The sequence below is a fragment of the Papio anubis genome, chromosome 5 (assembly GCF_008728515.1).
Source record: "Papio anubis isolate 15944 chromosome 5, Panubis1.0, whole genome shotgun sequence".
NCBI classification, from domain to species: Eukaryota; Metazoa; Chordata; class Mammalia; order Primates; family Cercopithecidae; genus Papio; species Papio anubis.
The window spans coordinates 57,229,931-57,257,311 of NC_044980.1; the positions used below are offsets into that span (position 1 = coordinate 57,229,931).

The following is a 27,381-nucleotide window of genomic DNA, read 5'->3' on the forward strand; positions in this document are numbered from 1 at the left end:
ATCTACTTCAGAGGCTGAGGTTATAAGATCACTTAAGCTGAGGAGTTCGATTCCAGCCTTCCGTGCAACATGACAAGACAGCATCTCTCTTTTTTCCTTTCTTTCTTTCTTTCTTTTTTTTTTAAGGCGGAGTTTCGCTCTTGCTGCCCAGGCTGGAGTGCAATGGTGTGATCTCAGCTCACCGCAACCTCAAAAAAAGAAAAAGAATGAAAAACTGAGAATCTGATAATATGTGTTTAAGATGGTATTTTTGTACAAATATTGCTATAGCTCAGTCTGTATGTTTGGTTTAAAAATCTTAGAAACTAGATTTTATTATTTAATAAATGGATGTTAAATACTAAAAATATATTCATTATCATGAATAAATTGTATTTTTATGTTAAGGACTATTTTAGGACAATAGTGCTTTCATTTTACTGCTATATTTGAAGACTGGGCAAACTCTCAGAATTTTTGGCATTTTCCTGTTCTTAGAATTCTAGTATAACAATAACAATAGTTTTTAATATTAGCTCATTTTCATTTTTAGTATCTCTCAGATACCATTTCTTAATAGAGTATGCTATATAACATTTTAAATATATTTTTTACTAAATGCCAGTTATACTAATTTCTGACAGTATCTGCAAGTAACTTCTTTGTTCTTTGAAGCAGAAAATTACAATGTTAGGAAAATTGGATAGAGAGCCCAGTATAGTATGCCTGCTTTTGGAGCAAATGGTATAGAGCAAAGAATAGAATTTACTTTATTTTGTGACTCAACATGTTATCTAGAGAAATACAATTATATGATAAAATACTCTAAATTGTTAACATTTCTTTAATTTGAAATTTGTCAATATTATAGCCATACTACTATGACTTTGAATTCTCATTCTGGTCGTGGTCGTATTAAGCAATGTCAAGCCAAGTTTCTTTTTTTCACTGTGATTAGACATAAGATGACACAAATATTTTTAAGGTATAACTTATTCTGTAATAATAGTAGCTCATACTAGCATTTAACACGTGCTACACATTCTAAGCATACAAAACATAGATTTTATTTAATCCTTACATAAACATATGATGATAGTACTGCTCTTTTCCCCAGTCTTACAGATGAGAAATTAAATCACAAAGTGGTGAATAATTTTTTCAAGGCTGACAGTTAGTTAGCATTGGAACCATAATATAACATAGGCGTTTTGACTTTAGGATCTATGCGTTTAATCACTTTGTATACAGTGTAAGCGTAAGTCAAGTAAATTGTTAAATCCTGCATTTTTCACTAAAGTTTTAAGAACACAATCTGTTGCAGGTATATTTTGAAAGGGAATGGGTTTAAAGTGCAAAAGTTCTTTTTGTAATAACAAAATGTTGTCAAAAAACAATTAGTAATGGGTAATTGGATGATTGAAGTACCACATCTTGTTAGGTATACAGTGGAGTACTGTGCATTCCATTAAAAAGAAATGAAGAAAATCTCTATATGAGTTTGAGAATATAAACAAGGAGCGGTGTCTCTAGTTTTCTTCTGTTTAAAAAGTGGAAGAAGGCAGTGGAAGAATAAACCAGGTAATTAAAGTAGCTATCTAGCAAAAAGAGGAGGAGAGGGTGAAACTAGATCTGTCAAGATGTATATCTGTTTTATATTTTAGAGTTTGGAACCATGTAGAGGTAAAGTATGATTTGGGGGGAAAAAATTACTGAAGATACAAAACAGACTGAAACATTTGAATCTAACTGTTATGATGTTGGTGGCATAGTTATTTGAGAAGAATATTTCAAGTCATTTTAATACATAGTATTTCACATGTATATCCCTGGTGGGATGTAATGTTACAACAAAAAAATGTTTGTAATTGCATTCAATAGTGTTATCGTCATCAGTAATATTGGTATTGTTATTTTGAAACTCGTATATGAATAGTAGAAAGAAATAAGGTTATAGGACCTGGCATTTTTCAGTGTAAGAGAAAAAATATAGGACCATTTCATATGGATTTCCCACAGGCACCTCAAATTCAATATATCAGAATGGAATGTCATTATTATTATTGATACCACAATTGTATCCATTTGACCAAACAGGAAAACTAGGAGCAGTGAAAGACTTTTTCACCTTTGGTCCACTGTTCAGCTTTTCTGTATGTTGCCAGTTCTAATTCTGAATTTTCTCTTGATTCTGTCCCATACCCTCTGCACCCAAGTCTGATAATGATATTTTTCTTTCAGAAACTTCTCTAGCTATGGTTCCTGACCTTTTAGACCACAAAAACTCTATTTTATCCCTGAAATATTTGTGTATACGACTATGTTATTTATTTACTCAATCAGATACTGCTTTATGTGGGGATTATTTAATCCTTACATTAATTCTAAATACCCCCTTGCCACAACCCCCTGCTCCCCGGTGCCAAATAAAACTATAAGGATTCCTGTGGATTGGGGCCAGCCACAGCTCTGTATTATTACTATAAATTCTCTTCAAACCGTTTTGTTTTTAAAATTTTAATCAGAATTTTATATGACATAGTTTAGAGTCAACTAGACAGATGTATAATGTTTCTTAAAGAAAAACACTGTAGTCAGCTGTCTTTCTGCCATTTTTCCTTGCTTAGAGACAACCACTTTTATTGTTTGGAGCCGATTGATTCTTTTGTATCTATGATCAGATCTGGAAATAACACCCCTGTGTTATTCCTTCATGAGTTGTTAATTGTAGGCAGTATGTATTGATACCGCCTTTGTACTTCCTCTGTGCCTTCGTCCTCCAAGTAATCAAAATTCAGTGTTTACATCATGATTCCTATATTTCCTATTCAAAGCTGAGACATGTAGTCAGCTGTGTTTACTTCTCCTTTTCTGTACAATCTTTTGTATTCCCTGGAAGTAATACTTACCCTTTTTTTTTTTGGTATAATTTTTTTTATGTTCACTGAACTGTCTGACAGATGTCCAATATGTTCAGACACATCAAGGATTCTGTTACTTTAATTTTCTTGGGGAAGTCTCTTCAGAGCCATGCTGACTCCCACCTTGGGGCTCCTTCTTTTCCAAGTTTGTAGCTGCTGCTTGTTCCTATTCTGAAATTTTAGAATGAGGTGCCGTGATGTAAGTTTATTTAAATGCATTCTGTTGGGCACTGATGAGCTCTTTTAGTCTGGAAGCAATCTCTTTTAGAGTCTTTATAGAAAATACACTGTCTTTGTTCTCCTGGATTGGGCATCAGTTGTCCAGATACTACAGAGTTGAAAATATGTAGCACTCTGTTTCTTAGACAGACTTTCAACCAGTCTTATTTTCTTTCTTTTTATTTTTAGCTTCCCCTTTCTCCTTCTGAAAAGTGTAAGGTTCTGCTACTTTCTGTGTTTTTGGAGTAGAGAAAGTGGGGGAAGTTACATGAAGTAAATCTGGTTGCTTCTCAGCTTTCTCCTTTGACACCTTGGGATTCAGCTTTCTCTGACTTAATGAGTCAGTTTCCTCTTGAATTTCTTCTTTCTTGCTTTCAGTGTATGTTTCTCATTCCTCTTGTCCTTTTAAAATTGTGTTCCCCCTCTTAAAATTTTTTTTCTGCAATTTTAGTAGGGTTTGAGATGGGAGTGAAATTATACATGTATTTAATAATGGGCAGGTGGCCTTACTTTCTACTCACAGATAAATACTGTCTGGTGATATCTGCCTCTATGACTCTCTCAATCTACTAGCTTATCTGTATATTTTCCATGTTAATCTTTTTTTCCCAGATCTAGTTTTGGTGTTTTTTTCCCAAAAAAATAAACTTTATTGAGATAAAATTTTATTGTTTCAAATTTTATCTTCTCTTGCTTTTAATCAGGAATTGATATCTTGTGAACCTGTATCTCTTAGTAGTAGCATATATAGTGCTTGCCCCACAGTAAAGTCTTTATATTTTTAATCTTTTATTTGGACATTACCTTCACTTCTTGCTCAAAATTAGAGCAGCAGCAAATGTTGTTATCAACCATGGTTGCTACTTGCTTACCTTGGGACTGTTTTGAAATGCTTGGAAGTATTCTTGATGGTCATAATTTTTGGAGTACACTGTTGGCACACAGTAAGCAGACACTGGAAGATGCTAAATCTCCCTCAATGCATGGGATGACTATGCACAGTAAATGGTTCTCTTCATTCAAAATGTCAGTAGTCAATCTTGAGAATCATTGATAGAAGTCATAAGGGAAACTTGGCTCTACCCTGAGACTGTTCCTTGCCCACAACTCTCTCAGATGGTATCTGTTTCCTTCCCCACCTCTCAAGCACTTGGGCTGGAAGTGTGGGGTAAATGTCCTTTTTGGTCCTTTTTGCTGTTTCCTGACCACTGCATTCTTCTCCTCCTAAAACTTAAAACAACAATAAACAAAAAGCCTCCACCCTGCTTTGAATTTCATGCTTACCCATTTTTGTTATAGAAGAAACATCTCACTCATATCAAAATAATTTCTATGTCGTTTTCACATGTAACAATCAATACTCATGACTAACAGTGTAATTATTAATGAAATATGATTTCTAATTTAATAAATATGCAGTATATATGCCACATGCCTTTTTCCTCCAATTTATTGATTGACTTAAATGTGGATTTATTTCTGGGCAGTGAGTATAGGTGTTACTAACTTCCTGTTTAGCTATCAAAAAGCCAATATTTTAAAAATGCCTTTTGCTGCCTCTATTAGTGCATCATTTTTAAGGGTTATTTGTTTAAATTGCAAGGGTAAGAATTACATTAACTGCATGTGATACCTATGTTATTACAATGTGATTAAATACAGTTGTATGCAAGATATATAGCTGTGTGTAAATATATACTTCATATCAAACTGCAATTTTAAAATGGATTACCTTGTAAAAGTGTGTCTGGTGTCGGAATATTGCATACTCTGCATTCTTAATTTGGTCTGTGATATTTATTTTAGTGTATTGTTTCCTTACATGTGTTTTTCATAAAGGAATGACTTTCAGTATTATCACCAATGTTTCTTTCTGGGTTTTAGGTTGTAGAAAATGCCCTTAAAGTGAACCCAATATTAGGTCCGCAAATGTTTCAACCGATTTTACCCTATGTTTTCAAGGGTATTATAGAAGGGGAGGTAAGATTTTTCTTTAAGTTCCAAAGGTAGTATTAGACTATAGGATTCTAATTTTAATTACTCTATTAGATGCAGAAGGAAAACTTTTCTTGTCATTTGGATCATATTAAATTACGTTAAATTTTCAGGGCAGTTAGACGCCTTTGTCTTTTCCTGTTCCACACAGGGAAGCATAGATTTTCTTTGACATGTCTCTTTCAAACATATGCATGTATGTTCACACAAAAGTCATTTGAAGTACAGGAATGGTGAATGGCTTAATTCCAATGCTTGACTACTAAGAATATGAGGGGGGCAGGATAGTGTTAATGCTGGTATAGACTGAATATGTTAAACCACTGGTTATTTTCTAAGAACAGCTCTCTTAAATAGATCCATAGACCTGTGTGTGTTATGAGTATTTAAAGTAATACAGTGTTGGGAGGCGGAGGTTGCAATGAGCCGAGATCATACCACTGCACTCCTGCCTGGGTGACAGAGTGAACTCCATCTCAAAAAAAAAAAAAAAAGTAATATATGAAATTGGTAAATATTGTTTCTTTCTCTTTATTGGACATATATATATATGTATAGATAGATGATGCGTATAATTCATACATGTATTTAGTAAGTTAGAACTCAGGCAATATTGACAGTTCATTCTAAAGAGAAGTAATATGGAGGAGAATGTTATTTTATATCCGTGTTGCTTGTTACTGTGTCAGTGATTGGTTATACTTGTACTATAACACAATTTTACAAGTGTTGTATTTTAATTGTACAGAGGTATCCTGTAGTGATGTCCACGTATCTTGGAGTTATGGGTCGAGTTCTACTACAAAACACTAGTTTTTTTTCTTCACTGCTTAATGAGATGGCCCATAAATTTAATCAGGAGGTAAGAATCAATGTACTTAAATTTAAGGAAGTCTTTATCTAAATATAAATTAGAAATAGTTTGATGAAATAATGAGTCTTTGTAAAAGTCGCTTTATAATATTTAGACCTTTACATTTTAAATCTTTATGCTATATCAATAATTTGGGATAGAAAAAGGAATCTGTAAGTGGCAGTTGAAACTTACAAATTTTTGTCCTCGCTCAAAATAGGTGATTTTATTCTGCTTAGCCATAGAATATAATGTTGGTTTGTTTATAGCTGCTGTTTTTCTTCACTGATACAGAATCTGAAAACGGGTATTTTGCATGGGGTGATGTAACATCTTTGTATTATTTCTTTAGTTAACTTATTTTTAATATCACAGATTGAGAGAATTTCTGTTCTGATTATTGTGGAAATGACCTTTTTAGCAAAGGTTTACTTTTAAAAATTGTGGCTGATATCTATTACCAGAGTAAGTTTGGAATGGGTTTTTCAGTGAGGTGATTTAAGACTATATATATGATAATTCAAATAAGATTATGCTGTAAGTCATTAATCCGTTTATTAAGATTTATATGATATAGAAGATAGGGTATACTTAACCAGTATATCTACATTGGAGACAATTTTTAAAATCTTTTGGTTTATGGCTGAAAACAAATACAACTATTTCTAATATAAGGAAATCCAGAATAAGGAAGTACAAATTTTTAAATATATGTAGCTTTTCTAGAATTAGACTAATCAGAGATCCCCACCTTTGTTTTGATAAATAAATAGGGTATATTTTTTATTAGCTTATTAATTTTAATTGAAATGGGATAATACATATTTTTTAGTTCTTTTTTTTTTTTTTTTTTTTAATTTTTAGTAGAGATGAAGTCTTGCTGTGTCGTGCAAGCTGTTCTCAAATTTCTGAGCTCAAGTGATCTTCCCACCTTGGTCACCCAAAGTGCTGAGATTACCGGATAACTAAAAATATTTAAGAACATAAGAGAGAAAATTAAAATGATCCAGAGGAAACATCAGAATGCCATTACTATGTATTCATTTTCTTGTTTCCATGAGGGGCCTGGTCATGTTTCCAACATTTCTTGAAATATGTGTCCTTCTTTCCTTGCATTAGTTCATGAAGATTCAATCTGAGGTCACAATGAGTAAATATTTAATCACCAAAGTTACAGATTAATCTCTTAAATTTTTTTAATTGACACATAATAGTTGTAGACATTTATGGAGTACATAGTGATATTTCTATACATACAGTGTATAGTGATCAAATCAGGGTAATTGACATATCTATTACCCCAAACACTTGCTATTTCTCTGTATTGGGAACATACAACAGCCTCCTCCTCACTATTTGAAACTATATATTACTGTTAACTGTAGTCATCTTGCAGTGCTATATAGAACACTAGAACTTATTCCTCCTATCTACCTGTGATTTTTTTTATCTTTTAACCAATCTCTCTCTCTCTCCCCACTTTCCCCTTACCTTTCCCAGTCTCTAGTAACCACTGTTCTACTGTCTACTTCTTTGAGGTCATCTTTTTTAGCTTCTACCTGAGAAGTGAGAACATGCAGTATTTATCTTTCTGTTCCTGGCTTATTTCACTTAACATAATGCTCTCTAGCCTCACCCATGTTGCCACAAATGACAGGAATTCATTCTTTTTTGAGATCAAATAGTATTCGTGTGTGTGTGTGTGTGTGATATTTTCCGTATCCATTCATCTGTAGATGGGTGCCTAGGTTAATTCCATATCTTGGCTATTCTGAACAGTGCTGTAATAAAGATGAGAGAACAGGTGTCTTTTCAATACAATTCTTTTGGAGAGATATATATCCAGTAGTGAGATTGCTGGATCATACAAGAGTTCAATTTGTAGTTTTTTGAGGAAACTCATGATGTTCTCCATAATGGCTATACTAGTTTACATTCCCACCAGTAGTGCCTGAGTTCCCTTTGCTCTACATCCTTTCTAGCGTTTGTTATTTTTTGCCTTTTTCATAATAGCCATTCTAACTAGAGTGAGATGATATCTCATTGTGGTTGTGATTTGCACTTCCCTGATGACTATTGATGTTGATCCTTTTTTTGTTTTGTTTTTGAGACAAGGTCTCACTCTGTCACCTAGGCTAGAGTGCAGTGGCACGATCTCGGCTCACTGCAACCTCTGCCTCCCGGGTTCAAGCGATTCTCTTGCCTCAGCCTCCCAAGTAGGTGAGCTTACAGACACCCACCACCCTGCCTGGCTATGGGGTTTCACCATGTTGGCCGGACTGGTATCGAACTCCTGACCTCAGGGGATCTGCCCGCCTCGGCTGCCCAAAGTGCTGGGATTACCGGCATGAGTCACTGCGCCTGGCCGATGTTGACCATTTTTTCATGTACCTGTTGACCATCTGTATTTCTTTGTTTGAGAGCTCTTTATTCAGATAATTGTTCTACTTTTAAAATGGATTATTATTTTTATTTAGCTGTTGGTTGAGTTCCTTGTATATTTCGGAAAGTAATCCTTTGTTGGATGTATAATTTGCAACTATTTTCTCCTATTCTGTGAGATGTCCTTTTACTCTGTTGTTTGTTGCTTTTGCCGTATGGAAGCTTTTTAGTTTGATAGAATCCCGTTTGTCTGTTTTTCTTTTTGTTGCCTATTTTTTTGAGGTTTTATTCATAAAATCTTTTCTCTGACCAGTGTCCTGATGTGTTTTCCCTGTTTTCTTCTAGTAATTTTATATTTGTGGGTCTCACATTTTAAGTCTTTAGTTCATTTAAAGTTGACTTATGTATATCACCAGAGATAGGGGTCTAGTTTCATTCTTCTGCATATGGATATCCAGTTTTTCTAGCACTGTGGCTGAAGTAACTGTTCTTTCTCCATGAATATTCATGCTACCTTTTTCTAAAATCAGTTGGCTGTGAATGTATGGATTTACTTCTGGGTTCTCTGTTCTGTTGGTCTGTGTGTGTTTTTATGCTGGTACCATGCTATTTTGGTTACTGTATTTGTAGTATATATATTGTATTTGTTATACACACACGCACACACACTTTTTTTTTTTTGGGAGATGGAGTCTAGCTCTGTGGCCCAGGCTGGAATGCAGTAGCAGAATCTTGGCTCACTGCAACCACCGCTTCCCAGGCTCAAGCAATTTTCCTGACTCAGCCTCCCCAGTAACTGGGCTTATAGGCACATGCCACCATGTCTGGCTACTTTTTGTATTTTAGTAGAGACGAGGTTTCACCATTTTGGCCAGACTGGTCTCGAACCCCTGACCTCAAGTGATCCACCCGCTCTGGACTCCCAAAGTGCTGGGATTACAGGACTGAGCCACTGCACCTGGCTTATGTAGTATATTTTGAAATATGGTGATGTGATGCCTCTAGTTTTGTTCTTTTTGCTCAGCATTGCTTTGGCTATTTGGGATTTTTTATGGTCCCATATGAATTTTTTTTTTTCTATTTCTTTGAAGGATATAATTGGTATTTTGATAGCGATTGCATTGAATCTGCAGATTACTTTTGGTGGTATGGTCATTTTAACAGTATTCATTTCACCAGTTCATGAACATGGTATGTCTTTTTTTTTTTTTTTTAAATTTTTTTATGTTTTTAAATTTTAAAAATTTGCTGTGTTATTTAAAAATTTTTAGAGACTGAGTCTTACTCTATCATCCAGGCTAGAATGCATGGCACAATCATAGCTCACTGCAACCTCAAACTCTTAGACTCAGGTGATCTTTTCACCTTAGCTTCCCAAGTAAATGTGACTACAAATGCGTGCCACCACACCTGGCCTTTTTTTTTTTTTTTTTTTGAGACGGAGTCTTGCTCTGTCGCCCAGGCTGGAGTGCAGTGGTGTAGTCTCGGCTCACTGCAAGCCCCGCCTCCCAGGTTCACATCATTTTCCTGCCTCAGCCTCCCTAGTAGCTGGGACTACAGGCGCCAGCCACCCCGTCCGGCTAATTTTTTGTATTTTTAGTAGAGATGGCGTTTCACCGTGTTAGCCAGGATGGTCTTGATCTCCTGACCTTGTGATCTGCCCGCCTTGGCCTCCCAAAATGCTGGGATTACAGGCATGAGCCACTGCAACCGGCCCTACACCTGGCTAATATTTAAAATTTTTTGTAGACATACAGCCTTGCATGTTGCCTAGGCTAGACTTGAACTCCTGGTCTCAAGAGATACTCCTGCCCCTGCCTCACAAAGCACTGGGATTACTGGCATAAGCCACTGTGTCCAGCCACCTTCAGTTTTCTTCTATCTAGTTTTTAATTAAGGAAAAAAAAATGTCATATGAGTCTATATCAACATTTGATCTGATTAAATACAAATGCAATCCAGTGAGATATTAAGTCAGTTAAATGTAATTTAACATTAATATATTTCTTTGGGGTGCTGTTAGTTTTAAAATACTACATCATTAATGCAAAAAAAAAAATTACATCTTATTGAGTAATAAAATGGCTTAGCTTTTGACAGGCATGATGGCAGGCACCTGTAATCCCAGCTCCTTGGGGGACTGAGGCAGGAGAATCGCTTGAACCTGGGAGGCAGAAGTTGCAGTGAGCTGAGATCGCACCACTGCTCTCGAGTTTGGGAGACAGAGCAAGACTCTGTCTCAAAAATAAGTAAATAAATAAAAATAAATAAAATGGCTTAGCTTTGCTTATCATGTAATTAAAGTATCATGTGAGGACTACTCCAGTTACTGCTTGGTAACTTTGAAAGCAAACACATTTTAAGGTTTCAGTGGCCAGGTGTGGTGGCTCATGCGTTGTAATCACACTGCCTTGAGAAGTCTAGGTGAGAGGATTAAGCCAGGAGCTTAAGACCAGGCTGGGTAACAAAGCGAGACTCCATCTCTACAAAAATTAAAACAAATTAGAGCCCCGGAATTTGAGGCTGCGTTTAGCTATGATCACTGCACTCCAGACTGGGCAGCAGAACAGGATTCTGTCTCTAAAAAAAAGTTTAGTTTTTTAAAACAAAAAAAATTAAAATGAGAATTTTTTTAAAAAATGAAGTTTCAGCGATTTTGGTATCATTACCAAAACAACCTACTTTGTATTACTTTTCATTGTCCTTTCCTGCAATTTCCTTTCATCTTCTTTCCATCCTCCTTTATCTTTCCTTTCCTTGCTCTCCTAGTCTTGGGTACTCCTTCCACTCCCCCACCCCCAGATTCCTACTGTAATTGGTTTTGATTGTTTGTTTTGTGGCTTTTTTGTAGCTTGTGATTATTTTACAAAACTTCTACTTGATGAGGGCTCAGTATTCTTGTTAGATTTATTCACATATCCAGCCCTTTCTAAAATCCCTTGGTGCATGAGGATCCTGTCCCCTTGAATATCTTGGGTTTTCGCCTCAGTCACCTAGATCCCATTTGAATTCTTGGCCTCACTTGTGGGTGCCCCTCAATGTGTTACCTAAACATTATTGTCAGTGTCTCTATATCCTTGATGACAACTCTGAGATGGTCATGAGCCCTGTTTTTGTCTGTTTGTTTGTTTGTTTGTTCTTTGAGACGGAGTTTCAGTCTTGTTGCCCAGGCTGGAGTACAATGGCACCATCTTGGCTCACTGCAACCTCCGCTTCCCAGGTTCAAGCGATTCTCCTGCCTCAGCCTCCCAAGTAGCTGGGATTACAGGTGCACGCCACCATGCCCGCCTAATTTTGTATTTTTAGTAGAGACAAGGTTTCTCCATGTTGGTCAGGCTGGTCTTGAACTCCCGACTTCAGGTGATCCATCCACCTCAGCCTCCCAAAGTGCTGGGATTACAGGGGTGGGCCACCTTGCCTGGCATGAGCTCTTTCTTGCTTAGGAACTTAAAATATACCCATGGTCTCTCACTTCCCATTGACATATCATTTGTTTTTACAGTAAATCAGTAATAGAAATGTAAGGGAAATACTGTTATGCCTCCATCTATAGGCTAGTGGGCTAATCCAGATCTTACAATGCCTATTTGTCCCTCTTTTTCTTCCCAATTCTATGTTGTTTTTATATCCACACTTCATTGTGCTGGTACCTAGAACACATTCCTTTCCAGAATGCTGTGTTCTTATTCTGGATTAGACATTTGGTCTTCTGGATTGGACAGCTGGTTTGATATTTGTCATGTTACACTGATGAGGTTTGACTGGTTCGTATGTTTCCTGCATTGTCCATACTCAAACTGTGGCTGAAAAGAACTCTTAGCCCTCTCTTCTCTGCCTTCTATTTTTTTGTTTGTTTGTTTTTTCATTTGTTGGGCTAGAATTATTGTAAGTCACCTAGAACTTTATACCAGGGCTCAACATACTGTGGTTTTAGAAATCTGTTCTGAATCTCTGTTAAACTAATTATAAATTCTGCAGCCCAGAACTGATATTCAGCTGATAGGTGTCAATGTGGTCATACCAGTTGTTAAAATATTGACATAAATCCTGCAAATTAGCAAACAGGGTAAAAAGTGGCTTTGATAAGTGTTACAATTAATGGTATAAATTTTACTATAAAAATTGAGCATTCCTTTTAAATATTGTAAACACATGTTTTGAATCTGCAGGAGTACAGTGAAGAAATTTTTATCAATAATAAACTATCAATAATCTGCAGTTTAGGACATCTTCTGGTATATTTAACAATTTTAAAAGCCTTCAATAACTGCTGTAAATATAGGATTCAGTGCAAACTAAAATTAGTATTTATTCCTGGAATAAAGAAACTTTTACTATTTCAACAAAAATATAGTGGCTTACTATTGCTAGTAATATAAAGTTTGGGAGCAAAGATGCTTAAGAATTATTAAGAGTTGAAGGGTCTAAATTATATTTTATCAGAATGTCAGTTATTTCCTATTAAAATTCCACTGGCAAAAGTAAAGAATTTTTGCAACAATCAGGGAAAAAAGTAAAGGACCATAATGAATTGACAATAGACAGTTGTGTTTGAAATAAAAACACATTTGTTAACTGTCAAAATGAACAAAAAGCATTTAAATACTATCAGCATTTTTTCAATACCATTTACTATGTAGTTTTAATAGAATATTTGAAGGACTAAAATATTTAATAAAAACACCAGAAAATTATTAATATGAGACTATTATTACATTCTAGATTTGTTTCTGACATCTTAGAAAACTTGTATAGGCATACTTGATATTGAGTTTGGTTACAGACTACCACAATAAAATGAGTATCCTCATAACATAAGTCATACAAATTTTTTGGTTTTCCAATGCATATAGTTATAATTACACTATACTGTAGTATATTAATAGTGTGCAGTGGTATTATGTCTAAAGTAACAATGTATGTACCTTAATTAAAAATAATTTATTGCTAGAAAATTCTAGTGATCTCAGCCTTCAGTGAATAATGTTTTTGCTGGTAGATGGTCTTGCCTTGATAGTGATGACTGCTGGCTGATCAGGGTGGTGGTTGCTGTAGGTGTGGGTTGCTGTCACAGTTTCTTAAAATAAGACAAATGAAGTTTGCTGCATCAATTGACTCTTCCCTTCACGAATGAGAGGATTGACTCCAGTTTTGACAAAAATTCTACTGAAGACTAAATGGTCCTCAGAGAGCAAGAAAAGGAAAAATAAAAGAGGATGGAAGGAATTTGCAGGCAAAGGATAAAGAACAGTAGGTTGTTTTGGTAGTGATAACAGAATCACTGAAACTTCATTTTTTTTAATGATGACGATGGACTATTTGGTCCTCAGTAGAAATTCTGTCACAATTGGAGTCAATCCTCCCAGATTCTGCTGCTACTTTATTAAGTTTTTGTAATATTCTAAATCATTCATTGTTATTTTAGCAGTGTTCACAGCATCTTCACCAGGAGTAGATTCCATCTTAAGAAACCACTCTTTGTTTTTGTTTTTTGCTCATCCATAAGAAACAATTCCTCATGGCTGGGCGCGGTGGCTCACACCTGTAATCCCAGCATTTTGGGAGGCCGAGGTGGTGGATCACCTGAGGTCCGGAGCTTGAGACCAGCCTGGCCAATATGGTGAAACCCTGTCTCTACTAAAAATACAAAATTAGCCAGGCATAGTAGCACATGCCTGTAATCCTAGCTACTTGGGAGGCTCAGGCAGGAGAATTGCTTGAATCCGGGAGGCGGAGGTTGCAATGAGCTGAGATCCCGCCATTGCACTTCAGCCTGGGCAACAAGACTGAAACTCTGTCTCAAAAAAAAAAAAAAAAAAGAGAGAGAGAGAGAGAAAAACCACTCTTAATCTGTTCAACCTTTATCATGAAATTGTAAAACTTTAGTAACATCTTGAGGTTTCACTTCTAACTGTAGTTTTCACTATTTCCCCCATATCTGCAATTATTTCTCCAACAAAGTTTTGAACTCCTCAAAATCATCCATCAGAGTTGGAATCAAGTTATTCCAAACTCCTGTTAATGTTGATGTTTTGACCTCCTCCCATGGGTCACAAATGTTCTTAATAGCACTTGGAATGGTGAATTCTTTCCAGAAGGTTTTCAATTGACTTTGCGTAGATCCATCTGAGAAATCACTCCCTATGGTAGCTATAGCGTTATGAAATGTATTTCTGAAATAATAAGACTGAAGTTTGAAATGACTTCCTGATCTGTGAGTTGCAGAATAGATGTTGTGTCAGCAGGCATACAAACAACAACATTAATCTCCTGTACATCTCCATCAGAGCTCTTGGGTGACCAGGTTCATTGTCAGTGAACAGTAATATTTTGAAAGAAATCTTTTTTTTTTGAGCCATAGGTCTAAAAAGTGGGCTTAAAATAGCAGCAAACCATGCTGTAAGCAGATATGCTGTCATCTAGGATTTGTTGTTCCATTTAGAGAGCTCGGGCAGAGTAGGTACAGAGTAATTCTTAAGGGATTTAAGATTTTTAGAATGGTAAATAAACATTGGCTTGAACTGAAAGTCACCAGCTACATTATCTCCTAATAAGAAAGTCAGTCTGTGGACACGTTGATGCTTTGAACCCAGTCCCTGACTTCTCCTCCCTAGGTGTGAAAGTCCTGGATTGCATCTTCTTCCAGTAGAAGGCTGTTTCATTTACATGGAAAACTTGTTGTTTAGTGTAACCACTTTCCTCAGAGATCTTAGCAAGATCTGAATAACTTGCTGCAGTTTCCACATCAACACTTGTTGCTTCGCCTTCCACTTTTATCTTATGGAGGTGGCTTTTGTTGTTGTTGTTGTTGTTGTTGTTGTTGTTGTTGTTGAGACGGAGTCTGGCTCTGTCACCCAGGCTGGAGTGCAGTCACGCGGTCTCGGCTCACTGCAGCCTCTGCCTCCCGGGTTCAAGCAATTCTCTGCCTCAGCCTCTCAAGTAGCGGGGATTACAGGCGCCCACCACCACGCCTGGCTAATTTTTGTATTTTTAGTAGAGACGGGGTTTTACCATCTTGGCTAGGCTGGTCTTGAACTCCTGACCTTGTGATCCACCTGCCTTGGCTTCCCAAAGTGCTGGGATTTCAGGCGTGAGCCACTGCACCCAGCCGGCTTCTTTTATTAAACCTCATGAACCATCCTCTGCTGTCTTCACACTTTTTTTCTGCAGCTTTCTCCCCTCATTCAACCTTCATAGTATTAAAGAGAATTAGAGCCTTGTTTTGGATTAGGCTTTGGCTTATGAGAATGTTGTGACTGATTTGATCCTCTATGCAGACTAATGAAACTTTCTCCATGTCAGCAGTAAGGCTGTTTTGCTTTTTTATCATTTATATGTGCACTGATGTAGCACTTCTAATTTTCTTCAAGAACTTTTCCTTTGGATTAACAGCCTGTTTGCATCAAGAGGCCTTTCAGCCTATCTCAGCTTTTGACATGTCTTTCTCACCAAGCTGAATCATTTCTAGCTTTTGGTTTAAAGTGAGAGATGTGTGACTACCTTTAACTTGAACACTTAGAGGACATGGTAGGATTATTAATTGGCCTAATTTTTTTTGCAGGGGGTGGATGGAGTCTCATTGTGTCACCCAGGCTGGATGGAGTGCAGTGTTGCGATCTCGGCTCACTGCAACCTCCGCCTTCCAGGTTCAAGTGATTCTCCTGCCTTAGCCTCCCAAGTAGCTGGGACTACAGGTGCATGCCACCACGCCCAGCTAATTTTTGTATTTTTAGTAGAGACGGGGTTTCACCATGTTGGCCAGGATGATCTCGATCTCTTGATGTCATGATCTGCCCACCTCATTCCCCCAAAGTGCTGGGATTACAGGCGTGAGCCACCACGCCTGGCTGATGTAGTTTCAATCTATGTGATCAGTACGCTTGATGGCATTTTACCTCATAGATCCTATAGAGATAGAACCAGTAGAGTGTGTGTTTGCAAAAGGGCCATGTATTCAAAATGGCTCTTAAATGCTGAAGGGCCCTAGAAAGCAGAGAACAAGGTAGACTAGTGCAGTTTGTCAGTAAAGGATGTTTTACTGGGAGAACTGAGAGCAGAAGGCGGCAGCAAGATAGGTAGATATTCGCACTGCTATTTCCAGACCCTCAGGTTTATTATATTTTATAGGGAATTGGTATATGTGCTCCAGAATATGCAAGAATGCCATGTGCAGCATAGCCTATAATGAGTGTAGTAAAGTCAAGATTGCTTTGTCCTTACACTAGGGACAGTAAATAAAGCAGAAATCAGGAGGCCTTCCCAGGACTAGGGCTAATCAGAAGCCATCATATTGGATTAGCATTCAAGATGGAGTCATTTTTGTCTCCACAGTTAGATTAAAGAATTGACGTACATAATTGTGGGGCTGGTAAGTCTGAATTTTATATAGCAGGCTGGAAACTCAGGCAGGATTTCTGTTACAGTCTTGAGGCAAAATTTCTTCTTTCCTGGGCATACTGTTTTTGCTCTTAGGATTTTCAGTGAATTGGTTGAAGCCCACTCACATTATCTAGGGCATTCTCCTTTATTTAGCATCAACTCATTGTAAATGTTAATCACATCTATGTAATACTGTCACAGCAACATCTAGCCTAGTGTTTGACCAAACTACTGAGCACCTTAGCCCAGCAGAGTTTATACATAAAATTAGCCATCACGTTCTGTATTTTGTTGATTTGTTTTAGCATCATTTTTAGTGTAGCATGCAAATGTCTTAGGAAATAATTGATTTGTTTTCCTTTGAAACTCTGCAGTTTGAGGTTGCAACTTGTCCTCTCCTCTGAGAGTAGCAGCAAATTAGTCTAGCAAATTAGAGAACATTCAACAATAATCATCCAGTTGAATAAACTATAAGTACAAGTTGACAATTTTGAAAAATGCGTTTATTTTTTCGTTGTACCTGATTGGCAGTGATTTATTAAATGATATTACTAAAATCACTCATGGGCTACTTACATGTTTTGAATAAGTCTACTTAGCTCTCAGGATTAATTAGAGTCAGTTTCTGGTTATGCTCAAATTATCAGTTTCCAGCTCATGACTTACCCCCAGTTCAGGTATTCCAGTTCTGTGGTTTACTATAATTGAATTTTAACCATGACTTATGAGGCTTTAGCCTTTAAAAGTATTTTCCCACAAGTAAAACATATTTTAGGTATTTTGAGATGCCTCCTCCTCTTGTTTCAGATGGACCAGCTTTTGGGAAATATGATTGAAATGTGGGTCGATCGAATGGACAACATTACCCAGCCTGAAAGAAGGAAACTTTCAGCTTTGGCTTTGCTCTCTCTTCTGCCATCTGATAATAGGTGAGGAAATGTTTTCTTAAAATTTGTTTCTTTCAAGCATCAAAATGTAAACACTATTTTTGGCCATCAGTATGGCTGTGTGTTGCTAGGCAGTGGTACTTTTTTCTATATGGATGTGAATTTTGTTAGCTGATGATGACGTGGTAAGTGTTGGTCCAGATCCAGAAAGCACTTAGTGGGATAGGTACTCTTGGGACTGTGGGTGCTCTAGTTTATTTTGGTTATATTCATTTTACAAATTTATTTCGTTCTTGTCTGAATTTCCATTTTTTATAATAACTATGTTTTATTAGACTAATCTTCAGTCCTCTTTTTACATAGATATATTAAATATCTAACATTTCAAAGTCAATAGCACTTCATAAAGTGTGTTATAAAGTATGTTAATTGAAGAGTATTATTAGGTTTGTTTTCTTTTTATTTTGGATTATTTATAAGGAAGTTTGCAAGTTGTTTTTTTCTTCTAAAAATTCTCACTCCCATAAAGCAAATACAAAATGCTTTGGTTTGGTCATTTAAAGAAGAATATATTTCTTCGTTTCAATTCCTATTTTGTGGAGTTTGGCATGAAATACTTTTAAGAATACTTTGACAGTCAGTACTTAGTTCTCATTCACACTGTGTAGATTTTTTAAAGTGATGGCAGGTATATAAATAACATAGAGCTTGATTGGTGAATCTTCCTCATTACATTTTTCTGGACAACTGCACATGGATGTGGTATGGGACATTGTTTATACTTTTGGCTTAGTCAGCTTGATTGAGTTTCATATCATTGTACACACCTGGAGTCCCCTTTTTCATAGCAAATTTTTGAAATTTTAGTGCATGGTCAGCACATTTCTTGAAACCAACTTCATGGATGCACTTATGAATGTTGGTGGTATATTCTCAGGTCACCACCTTCTTAATGGCATGACAGCCCTTTTTGCTGCCCTTCTGTATCAAAGCCATTATGCTGGGCCCCTATTTTTTTGTACTTTTAATTCTAAAGGCTTAAAAGCAGGTCTCAGGGCTTGATGTTGTGTTAAAAGAATAATGGTACTACATTAGATCTTTATGTCTTAGGGCAGCAATCCCCAGCCTTTTTGGCACCAGGGACCTGTTTTGTGGAAGAAAATTTTTCCATGATCTGGGGGAGGGGAAGGGAATGTTTTCGGGATGAAGCTATTCCACCTCAAATCATCAGGCATTAGATTCTCATAAGCAGTGTGCAACCTACATCCTACATCCCTCACATGCACTGTTCACAATAGGGTTACCACTCCTATGAGAATCTAATGCTGCCACTGATCAGACAGGAGGTGGAGCTCCGACGGTAATGCTTTCTTTTTCTCTGCTCACTTCCTCCTATGCAGCTTGGCTCCTAACAGACCATGGACTGATACCACTCCATGGTCCAGGGGTTGCGGAACCCTGTCTTAGGGAATTTTTAGAGCATACACATCCTAGTGATAAATTAGTGTTAAATTAGTGATAAATTAGATTAAAAAGTCCAGTTTTAGAAATCCTTATTTGTTCTTTATGTATTATTTACTTCTACTATGGTAATTTGTATTAAGGATGTATATAATTATTTTGTCTCAACATCATAACAATAGATAATACTTAACAAATGCCATATACTTTCCTAAGTGCTTTATGTTGATAATTTAATTCTTAAAACAGCCTGATGAGGTATAGACATGATTATCCCTTCTCACAGAGCAAATAATTACTTAAAAATGTTAAGTAACATTTCTAAGGTAAGAGATCTAGCATTTGGCATGGTATAAGCCAGTTTGAATCTGGACTACTTCACACCAGGAATGCCTCTTTTAACCACCAGATGATATTGCTCCCCAGCTGGACACACACAAGGTGAACAGATTTCCTCGCTATGAAATGGTGTGGCATCTTACTTATTTTTGATAAATAAGCAAATTTAAGCTACCTACATTTTAACTCATTAGTGTTTCTCTCAGTGGAAAAAAAGTGGCATGAAAATTATTGAAGTTTTTAATATTGAAATGTTAAAGAACATAGTCTTTGGTAGTAGTCAGCACTCTAAATGTTTGTTAGATACATTAATGAATGAAAAAAAATGAGTTAATAAGACATGTTAGAGTTTTCTCCAAGATAAAGTACTGAGATTATTGAAAGAAAGCTAGAAACGGTGGAGGTTAAGTTTAGAAAGATATCTAATTGTATCAGAAAAATTTGTTTTATATTTTTAATGAGAATACTGTTTGCTTCAACATATAATATTATGTAAGTGTGTGGTTGTTCAGAACTATTTTTCATATGTAAGTTGTGGAAATTTAATATAGGTTGAGTATCCTTAATCCAAAATGTTTCAGATTTTGGATTTTTGGGATTTTGAGATATTTGCATATATGCAACAAGATATTTTGGGGATGAAACTCAAGTCTAAATGTGAAATTTATTTATATTCCATATACACCTCATATAGTCTGAAGATAATTTTATACACTATTTTAAATAATTTTGTATATGAAACAAAGTACTTGTATGAAATTTTCCACTTGTAGCAGTATTCTGGCACTCAAAAAAATCTCAGATTTGGGCCATTTCAGATTTTTGGATTAGGGATGCTCAATCTATAGTTGGGCATCTGTAAGAAAAATTAATACTTAGACTGGGACTTAAGTCAAACTTATATAAATTGAGGGATAGGACTTTATTAAGACTTGAATTTCTCTTAAACACTGGAATTTTAAATTTAAAAGTTGTGAGGTGCCTTATGATGGAAGATCAGATACAATTTTTGTTTTTAAAATGAAATACAAATCTGATGGGCACTAGCAAACTCACGTCATTTTTAAGGGTACTGAGAAAGTCTTGAATAATGTGGTACTAGAATTTTAAAGAATAATGATTTAACTTCATAATATCCTTAATAGACTAGTGATGAAACATTGATACAGAAAATCTGTATCAACCTGTAACAATCTGGAAAAAAAAAAAAGAAAACACCTTTATTGCACTAGAAATTTGGCACATAGTAATTGGCTTGTGACTTAGGAAGATTTAGTCACATGCTCTAGTGCAACGTGCTGATATTCAAGTCAGCAGTATTATTGTTTCCTATTTGTAACCTTTCTTCTAGTTAACTACATAGTTGTTGGAGTTTGGGGAGATTTTTCCTCTTTTGCATCCCCAATGATGATTTCTTCTTTTTCTACCTAATAGTAATTTCCTATTCTTGTGTTTCTTTTCAATTTTGCAGCATACCATTTCCTTTTCCCAAAATAAGGCATGTCTAAAGTATGATGTTGATGATTTTAAAAGTCAGGCTAAATTGGGAAATGTCATTTTTTCCTCCTTTTATTATGATGGCATTTGGGTCCAGATGATTATTTTTTGTGGGAGAGTGTCCTGTGCATTGTAGGATGTTTAGCATCATCCGTGGCCACTACCTACCAGATGCCAGTAGCACTCTCCCCTTCCTCCCCCACTCAAGTCACGACAATTGAAAATATCATCAGACATTGCCATTAGATATTCCTGGGGACAAATTGCCCCCAGTTTAGAACCACGACCCTAAAGAATGACCATTTGGGAAATGGTTAAACTCTTTTACTCTAATCCACTACTTTTGGCTTAGAAATTTGGTGAAGACTACAGACTTTAGGACCACACTTAAATCCCAGGGCCATCAGTCACTTGCTAATGACCATGGTCAAGTTCCTCAACTCCCTGTGTCTGTTTCCTTGTTCTTAAAATGGGGGTACTAATAGTATCTTTCTAATGAGGTTGTTGTAAGGATTAAGATTGAGTTTATATATGTAAGGTCAAACTGTCTACATAGATGGAATTAGCTGTCCTTATTTCATCCTCTTCTTTTTCTCATCCATGTAATGCAGTACCTAATTCTAAAAGATGATTTGAATGGGAAAGATAGGTTTTTGCATCTGAAATACATAGTAAGTTTTGTATTAAGAAAATGGACCTAAAGAAATAACCAAATTCAAGCCAGGCTCAGTGGGCTTGTGCCTGTAATCCCAGCACTTTTGGAGGCCGAGGCAGGCAGATCATTTGAGGTCAGGACTTTGAGACCAGCCTGGGCCAACATAGTGAAACCCTATATTTACTAAAAATACAAAGATTAGCTAGGTGTGGTGTCACATGCTTGTAATTCTAGCTACTCAGGAGGCTGAGGCAGGAGAATTGCTTGAACCCGGGAGGCAGAGGTTGCAGTGAGCCAGTATGCACCACTACACTCCAGCCTGGGCAACAGAGTGAGACTTTCTCAAGGAAAACACAATAAAACTGATGACAACTTTAATTTTGATTATGAAGAAAAGAAACTAACACCAAACACTCTTCACATCATTCCCCCACATTTTGATATTTTGATGTCTCAGTTTACATCTTTTTTATATTGCCATTTCTTTTTTTTTTTTTTTTGAGACGGAGTCTCACTCTGTGGCCCAGGCTGGAGTGCAGTGGCCAGATCTCAGCTCACTGCAAGCTCCGCCTTCCGGGTTTATGCCATTCTCCTGCCTGAGCCTGCCGAGTAGCTGGGACTACAGGCACCCGCCACCTCGCCCAGCTAGTTTTTTGTATTTTTTTTAGTAGAGACGGGGTTTCACCGTGTTAGCCAGGATGGTCTCGATCTCCTGATCTCGTGATCCGCCCGTCTCAGCCTCCCAAAGTGCTGGGATTACAGGCTTGAGCCACCGCACCCGGCCGCCATTTCTTAACAAATTATTGATTTTTCTTTTTTCTTACTTTAATTTCCTGGATACAAGTACAGAACGTGTAGGTTTCAGCCCATCATCTAGGTTTTAAACTCTGCATACATTAGCTATTTGTCCTAATGCTCAATCTCCCCTCGCCCCCCACTCCCACAAACTGGCCTCGGTGTGTGGTGTTCCCCTCCTTGTGTCCATGTGTTCTCATTGTTCAACTCCCACTTATGAGTGAGAGCACGCAGTGCTTGGTTTTCTGTTCCTGCGTTAATTGCTGAGGACGATGGCTCCCAGCTTCATCCATGTCCCTCCAAAGACATGATCTCATTCCTTTTTATGGCTGCATAGTATTCCATGGTGTATATGTACCACATTTTCTTTATCCAGTCTGTCATTGATGGGCATTTGGGTTGGCTCCCATGTTTTTGCTATTGTAAATAGTGCTGCAAGAAACAAACATATGCATGTGTCTTTATAGTAGAATGATTTGTATTGCTTTTGGTATATACCCAGTAACGGGATTGCTGGGTCAAATGGTATTTCTGGTTCTAAATCCTTGAGGAATTGCCACACTGTCTTCCACAATCATTGAACTAATTTACATTCCCACCAACAGTGTAAAAGCGTTCCTATTTCTCCTCAGCCTCTCCAGCATCTATAGTTTCTTGACTTTAATTGCCGTTCTGACTGGCATGAGATGGTATCTCATTGTGGTTCTGATTTGCATTTCTCTAATGATCAGTGATGATGAGCTTTTTTAAATATGTTTATTGGGTGCATAAATGTTATTTTTCTCATTAATAGTTTTGTTTTGGCTAGGCACAGTGGCTCATGCCTGTAATCTCAGCACTTTGGGAGGCCGAGGCAGGCAGATCACTTAAAGCCAGGAGTTCGAGACCAGCCTGGGCAACATGGCAAAACACCATCTCTACTGAAAAACAATTCAGAAAATTAACTGGATATGTTGGTGCATGCCTATAATCCCAGCTACTCCGGAGGTTGAGGCGCAAGAATCACTTGAATCCGGGAGATAGAGGTTACAGTAAGCCGAAATCGTACCCCTGCGCTCCAGCCTGGGTGACAGAGCGAGACTCTTGTCTCAAAAAGAAAAAAAGAGTTTTGTCTTTGTCTTTATAATTCATAAAGATGTGAGTGATATACTTGCCACAATTAGAGTATTATTTTGAATTTTTGTCTGTGTAGTTTAAAAAGAATTTTTTTTTTTTTTTTAGTGGCAGGGTCTAGCTTCTATTGTTCAGGCAGGCCTTGATCTCCTGGGCGTGAGTGATCCTTCCAACTCAGCCTCCTGAGTAGCTGGGACTGCAGGCATGGACCACCATAGCTGTGTAGTTAACCTTTACCAGAGAATTTTATCCATCCAGATGTTTTCTTGTTACATTTTACCACTGTTAGCAGTTTTTGTAAGACAGGCCTGTGGTGATGAATTCCCTCAGCTTTTATCTGTCTAAGAAAGTCTCTATCTGTCCTTCATGTTTGGAGTATATTTCTGCTGGTTACAGTATTCTTGGTTGCCCCTTTCTTTCCCTCAGTACTTTGAATATGTCATCCCTCCTGACCTGGAAGATTTTCACTGAAAAGTCTGCTGCCAGATGTGTTGGAGCCCCTTTATATGTTACTGGTTTTATTGCTGCTTTTAGGATCCACTCTTTGTGACCTTTGAGAATTAGATTATTATATATATGTCTTGGAATCATCTTATGTGGGTTGAATCTCCTTGGTGGTCTTTGACCCTCTTGTCCCTGAATATTTATATCTTCCTCTGGATTTGGAAAATTTTGTATTATTATTATTTTTTTACTATTTCTGCCCCTTGCTCTCTCCCTCTTGAAGGTCAGTGACTCTTACATTTGCTTTTTTTTTTTTTTTTAAGGTGGAGTTTCACTCTTGTTGCCCAGGCTGTAGTGCAATGGCACGATCTCAGCCCACTGCAACCTCTGCCACCTGGGTTCGAGCAATTATTCTGCCTCAGCCTCCCGGGTAGCTAGGATTACAGTGATGTACCACCACACCCAGCTAATTTTGTATTTTTAGTAGAGATGGAGTTTTGCCATGTTGGTCAGGCTGGTCTCGAACTCCTGACCTAAGGTGATCCACCCACCTCAGCCTCCCAAAGTGCTGGAATTATAGGTGTTAGCTACTGCACCTGGCTACATTTGGTCTTTTGATGCTGTCCTATAGATCTCATAAGCCTTATTCATTTCTTTTCAGTTTTTCTCCTCCTTTGATTGCGTTTTCTTTCTTTTTCTCTTTTGACTGATTGATTGATTGAGACAGGGTCTTACTCTGTTGCCCAGGCTGAAGTGCAGTGGCACGATCATGGCTCATTGCACCCTCAACCTCCTGGGGTCAAGCGATCCTCCTTCCTCAGTCTCCCATTTAGCTGGGAGTACAGGTGCATACCACCACACCTGGCTAATTTTTGTATTTTTTGTAGAGATGGGGTTTTGCCATGTTGCCCAGTCTGGTCAGACCCATGAGCTCAAGCTATCCACCCACCTCAGCCTCCCAAAGTGCTGGGATTATAGATGTGAGCCACCACACCCAGGCTGACTGTATTTTCAAATATTCTGTCTTCTACCTTACTGATTTTTTTCTTCTGCTTGATCAGTTTTGCTGTTGAGATCTTCTAATGTATTTTTCAGTTTGTCCATTGTTTTTTCACCTCCAGTATTTCCGTTTGATTTTTTAAAAAATAAAAATGCAAAAAATTAGCAGGGTGTGGTGTTGCACATGTGTAATCCCAGCTACTTGGGAGGCTGAGGCAGGAGACTCACTTGAACCCAGGAGGCAGAGGTTGCAGTGATCCAAGATCGTGCTACTGCACTCCAACCTGAGCGACAGGGTGAGACTCTGTCTCCCAAAAAAAAAAAAAAAATCAATATATTTGTTAAATTTTTTGGTAAGTTTCTGAACTGATTTTCTGTGTTTTCTTGAAATTTGTTGAGCTTCCTTTTGAATTCTTTGAAGGATTGCACATCTCCATCTTTTCAGGATGGATCTTTCATCTTTTCAGGATAGATAGTCTGATAAATATGAAATGAGGTCATATTTAGCTGAATGTTCTTGATGACTTGTAGAGGTATGTCAGTATCTGAGCCTTAAAGAATTAGGTATTTTTCCATCTTCACAGCCTCGCCTTGTTTGTACCTGTCCTTCTTCAGAGGGTCTTCAGGAATTCAAAAGGGACTGACTGTTCACTTCCCTAAGCCTGTGGACACTGCAGCCATTTCAGCACTAGAGAATGCCCTAAGGCCAGGTGTGCGGTTCACCAGCCTGAGGGACTTGAGAATTCCTAGGGTTCCCAGGCAAAGGTCTTTGCTTACTTTTCTCTCCCCTCATTTGCGAGGAGTTTCTCTTTGTGCTGTACTGTTTGGAGTTGGACCCAGTACTGTGATTTATTGTGGGTAGTGGGGAGGGGAGAGGGGTTCTGGTAGTAGCTTTCAAGGCGAAGCTGTCGGCATACTTCCTTGTCTCACCCAAGCACACAGCTTCTCTCTCTGCCGTGTACTGCCTGGAGTTGTGGTAGGAGTGGTGTAGGCAGTGAAAGACTGTTCTTTCTTCCCCTTTCAATTTGCCCTTTCTTGTTTTATGCTAAAACCAGGTACTATGATCTCTCACCTGGTTTCTTTAGCTCTTGTGAAGGTATTTTCTCGTTTGGATAGTTCTGCAGATTATTCTGCAAATTGGTGTTCCAGTGGAGGAATGCAAGGAATTGGTCATTGGAGGGTTCTGTTTTGCCATATTGCTCTGCCTCTTCTCTGAGTACTTGCTCTTATTGTTGATGTTTTTACTCAAAATACAACCGGAGCTGATTTCTAACTTAGTTTCTATTATCTGATTATACAGTAATTTGTGGAAAGGGGCAGTGAAGTAACAAGGGAAGGGTTCTTTACAATTTTTATTTTGCCAGGGTTGGTCGTAAAAGAAACAGTCTTCATGGAGTGTATTGAATGATGACTAATTCCCTTTCTTGCTTTTTATGCAAGGAAAATAGAGACATGAATAAGATTACTTATATAAGTTTCAGGACCTCAGATGTTAAATTCTGCTCCCTTACCACTCTTTGAATATATGGTTTACAAAGGGGCTGATCCTTTGAAGATCAAAAGAATCTTTACATTATGTATGTTTTCCTTCTTTGTTTTTTTTTTTTTTTTTTTTTTTTTTTTTTGAGACGGAGTCTCGCTCTGTCGCCCAGGCTGGAGTGCAGTGGCGCGATCTCGGCTCACTGCAAGCTCCACCTCCCGGGTTCACGCCATTCTCCCGCCTCAGCCTCCGAGTAGCTGGGACTACAGGCGCCCGCCACCACGCCCGGCTAGTTTTTTTTTTGTATTTTTAGTAGAGACGGGGTTTCACCATGTTAGCCAGGATGGTCTCGATCTCCTGACCTCGTGATCCACCTGCCTCGGCCTCCCAAAGTGCTGGGATTACAGGCTTGAGCCACCGCGCCCGGCCTTCTTTGTATATAATCTAATGCAATTTGTAGTAATTATTGGTTCTGATTATTTCAGTTCAACTAGGAAAAAAAAAAACCCCTTTGATGCAGCTTTTAATGTTTTTATTTTTTGTATAAGCTATGCATATGTATCTTTTGGCTCTTGTGAGTTTGGGGACTGGTTTTCCAGCATAATTTAAGTAAGATACCTATTTTTGAATTGGCTAATAATTATAAGCTGGATTTTGTTAGCTTTAATCTAGCAGAAGCTGGAGGATGTAGACAGGTGTCAGAACAGTTGATACTACAGTTGGATGCTCACTCCTTTCATCTGTCTACAAAGCAATTTCATTGAAAAAGAAAGTAAATGATTAATTCCTTGGCTTGCTGATTTTTCATTGAAGGGTATAATCATTTATAAAACTTTTTTTTTTAGCTTCTGAAAGTTCTTTGAAAACCAGATATTCCCCTCTCCACTCCCCCCAAAAAAGTGCCACACTTTTTGAAGTATTTTGAGGTGTTTCTATCTTCTTACATTAGGATATGAATGGAAATAGTCTATTTTGGTTTTCAT

General features: G+C 37.4%; 1 protein-coding gene across 5 annotated transcripts in view; it reads left to right on the plus strand.

The window, feature by feature from the left end:
* The window catches only part of IPO11 (importin 11), a 228,075-nt gene that overhangs the window by 131,108 nt on the left and 69,586 nt on the right, over window positions 1-27,381 (plus strand). For 3 of the 5 annotated variants that reach the window (XM_021939382.2, XM_021939385.2, XM_021939386.2), the window contains exons 25-27: window positions 5,004-5,099; window positions 5,863-5,976; window positions 17,536-17,657. In XM_021939382.2, coding sequence (XP_021795074.1) covers window positions 5,004-5,099; window positions 5,863-5,976; window positions 17,536-17,657 — 332 coding nt within the window. The remainder of the gene's footprint in view (window positions 1-5,003; window positions 5,100-5,862; window positions 5,977-17,535; window positions 17,658-27,381) is intronic. The other 2 variants (XM_021939383.2, XM_021939384.2) reach the window with 2 other exon arrangements.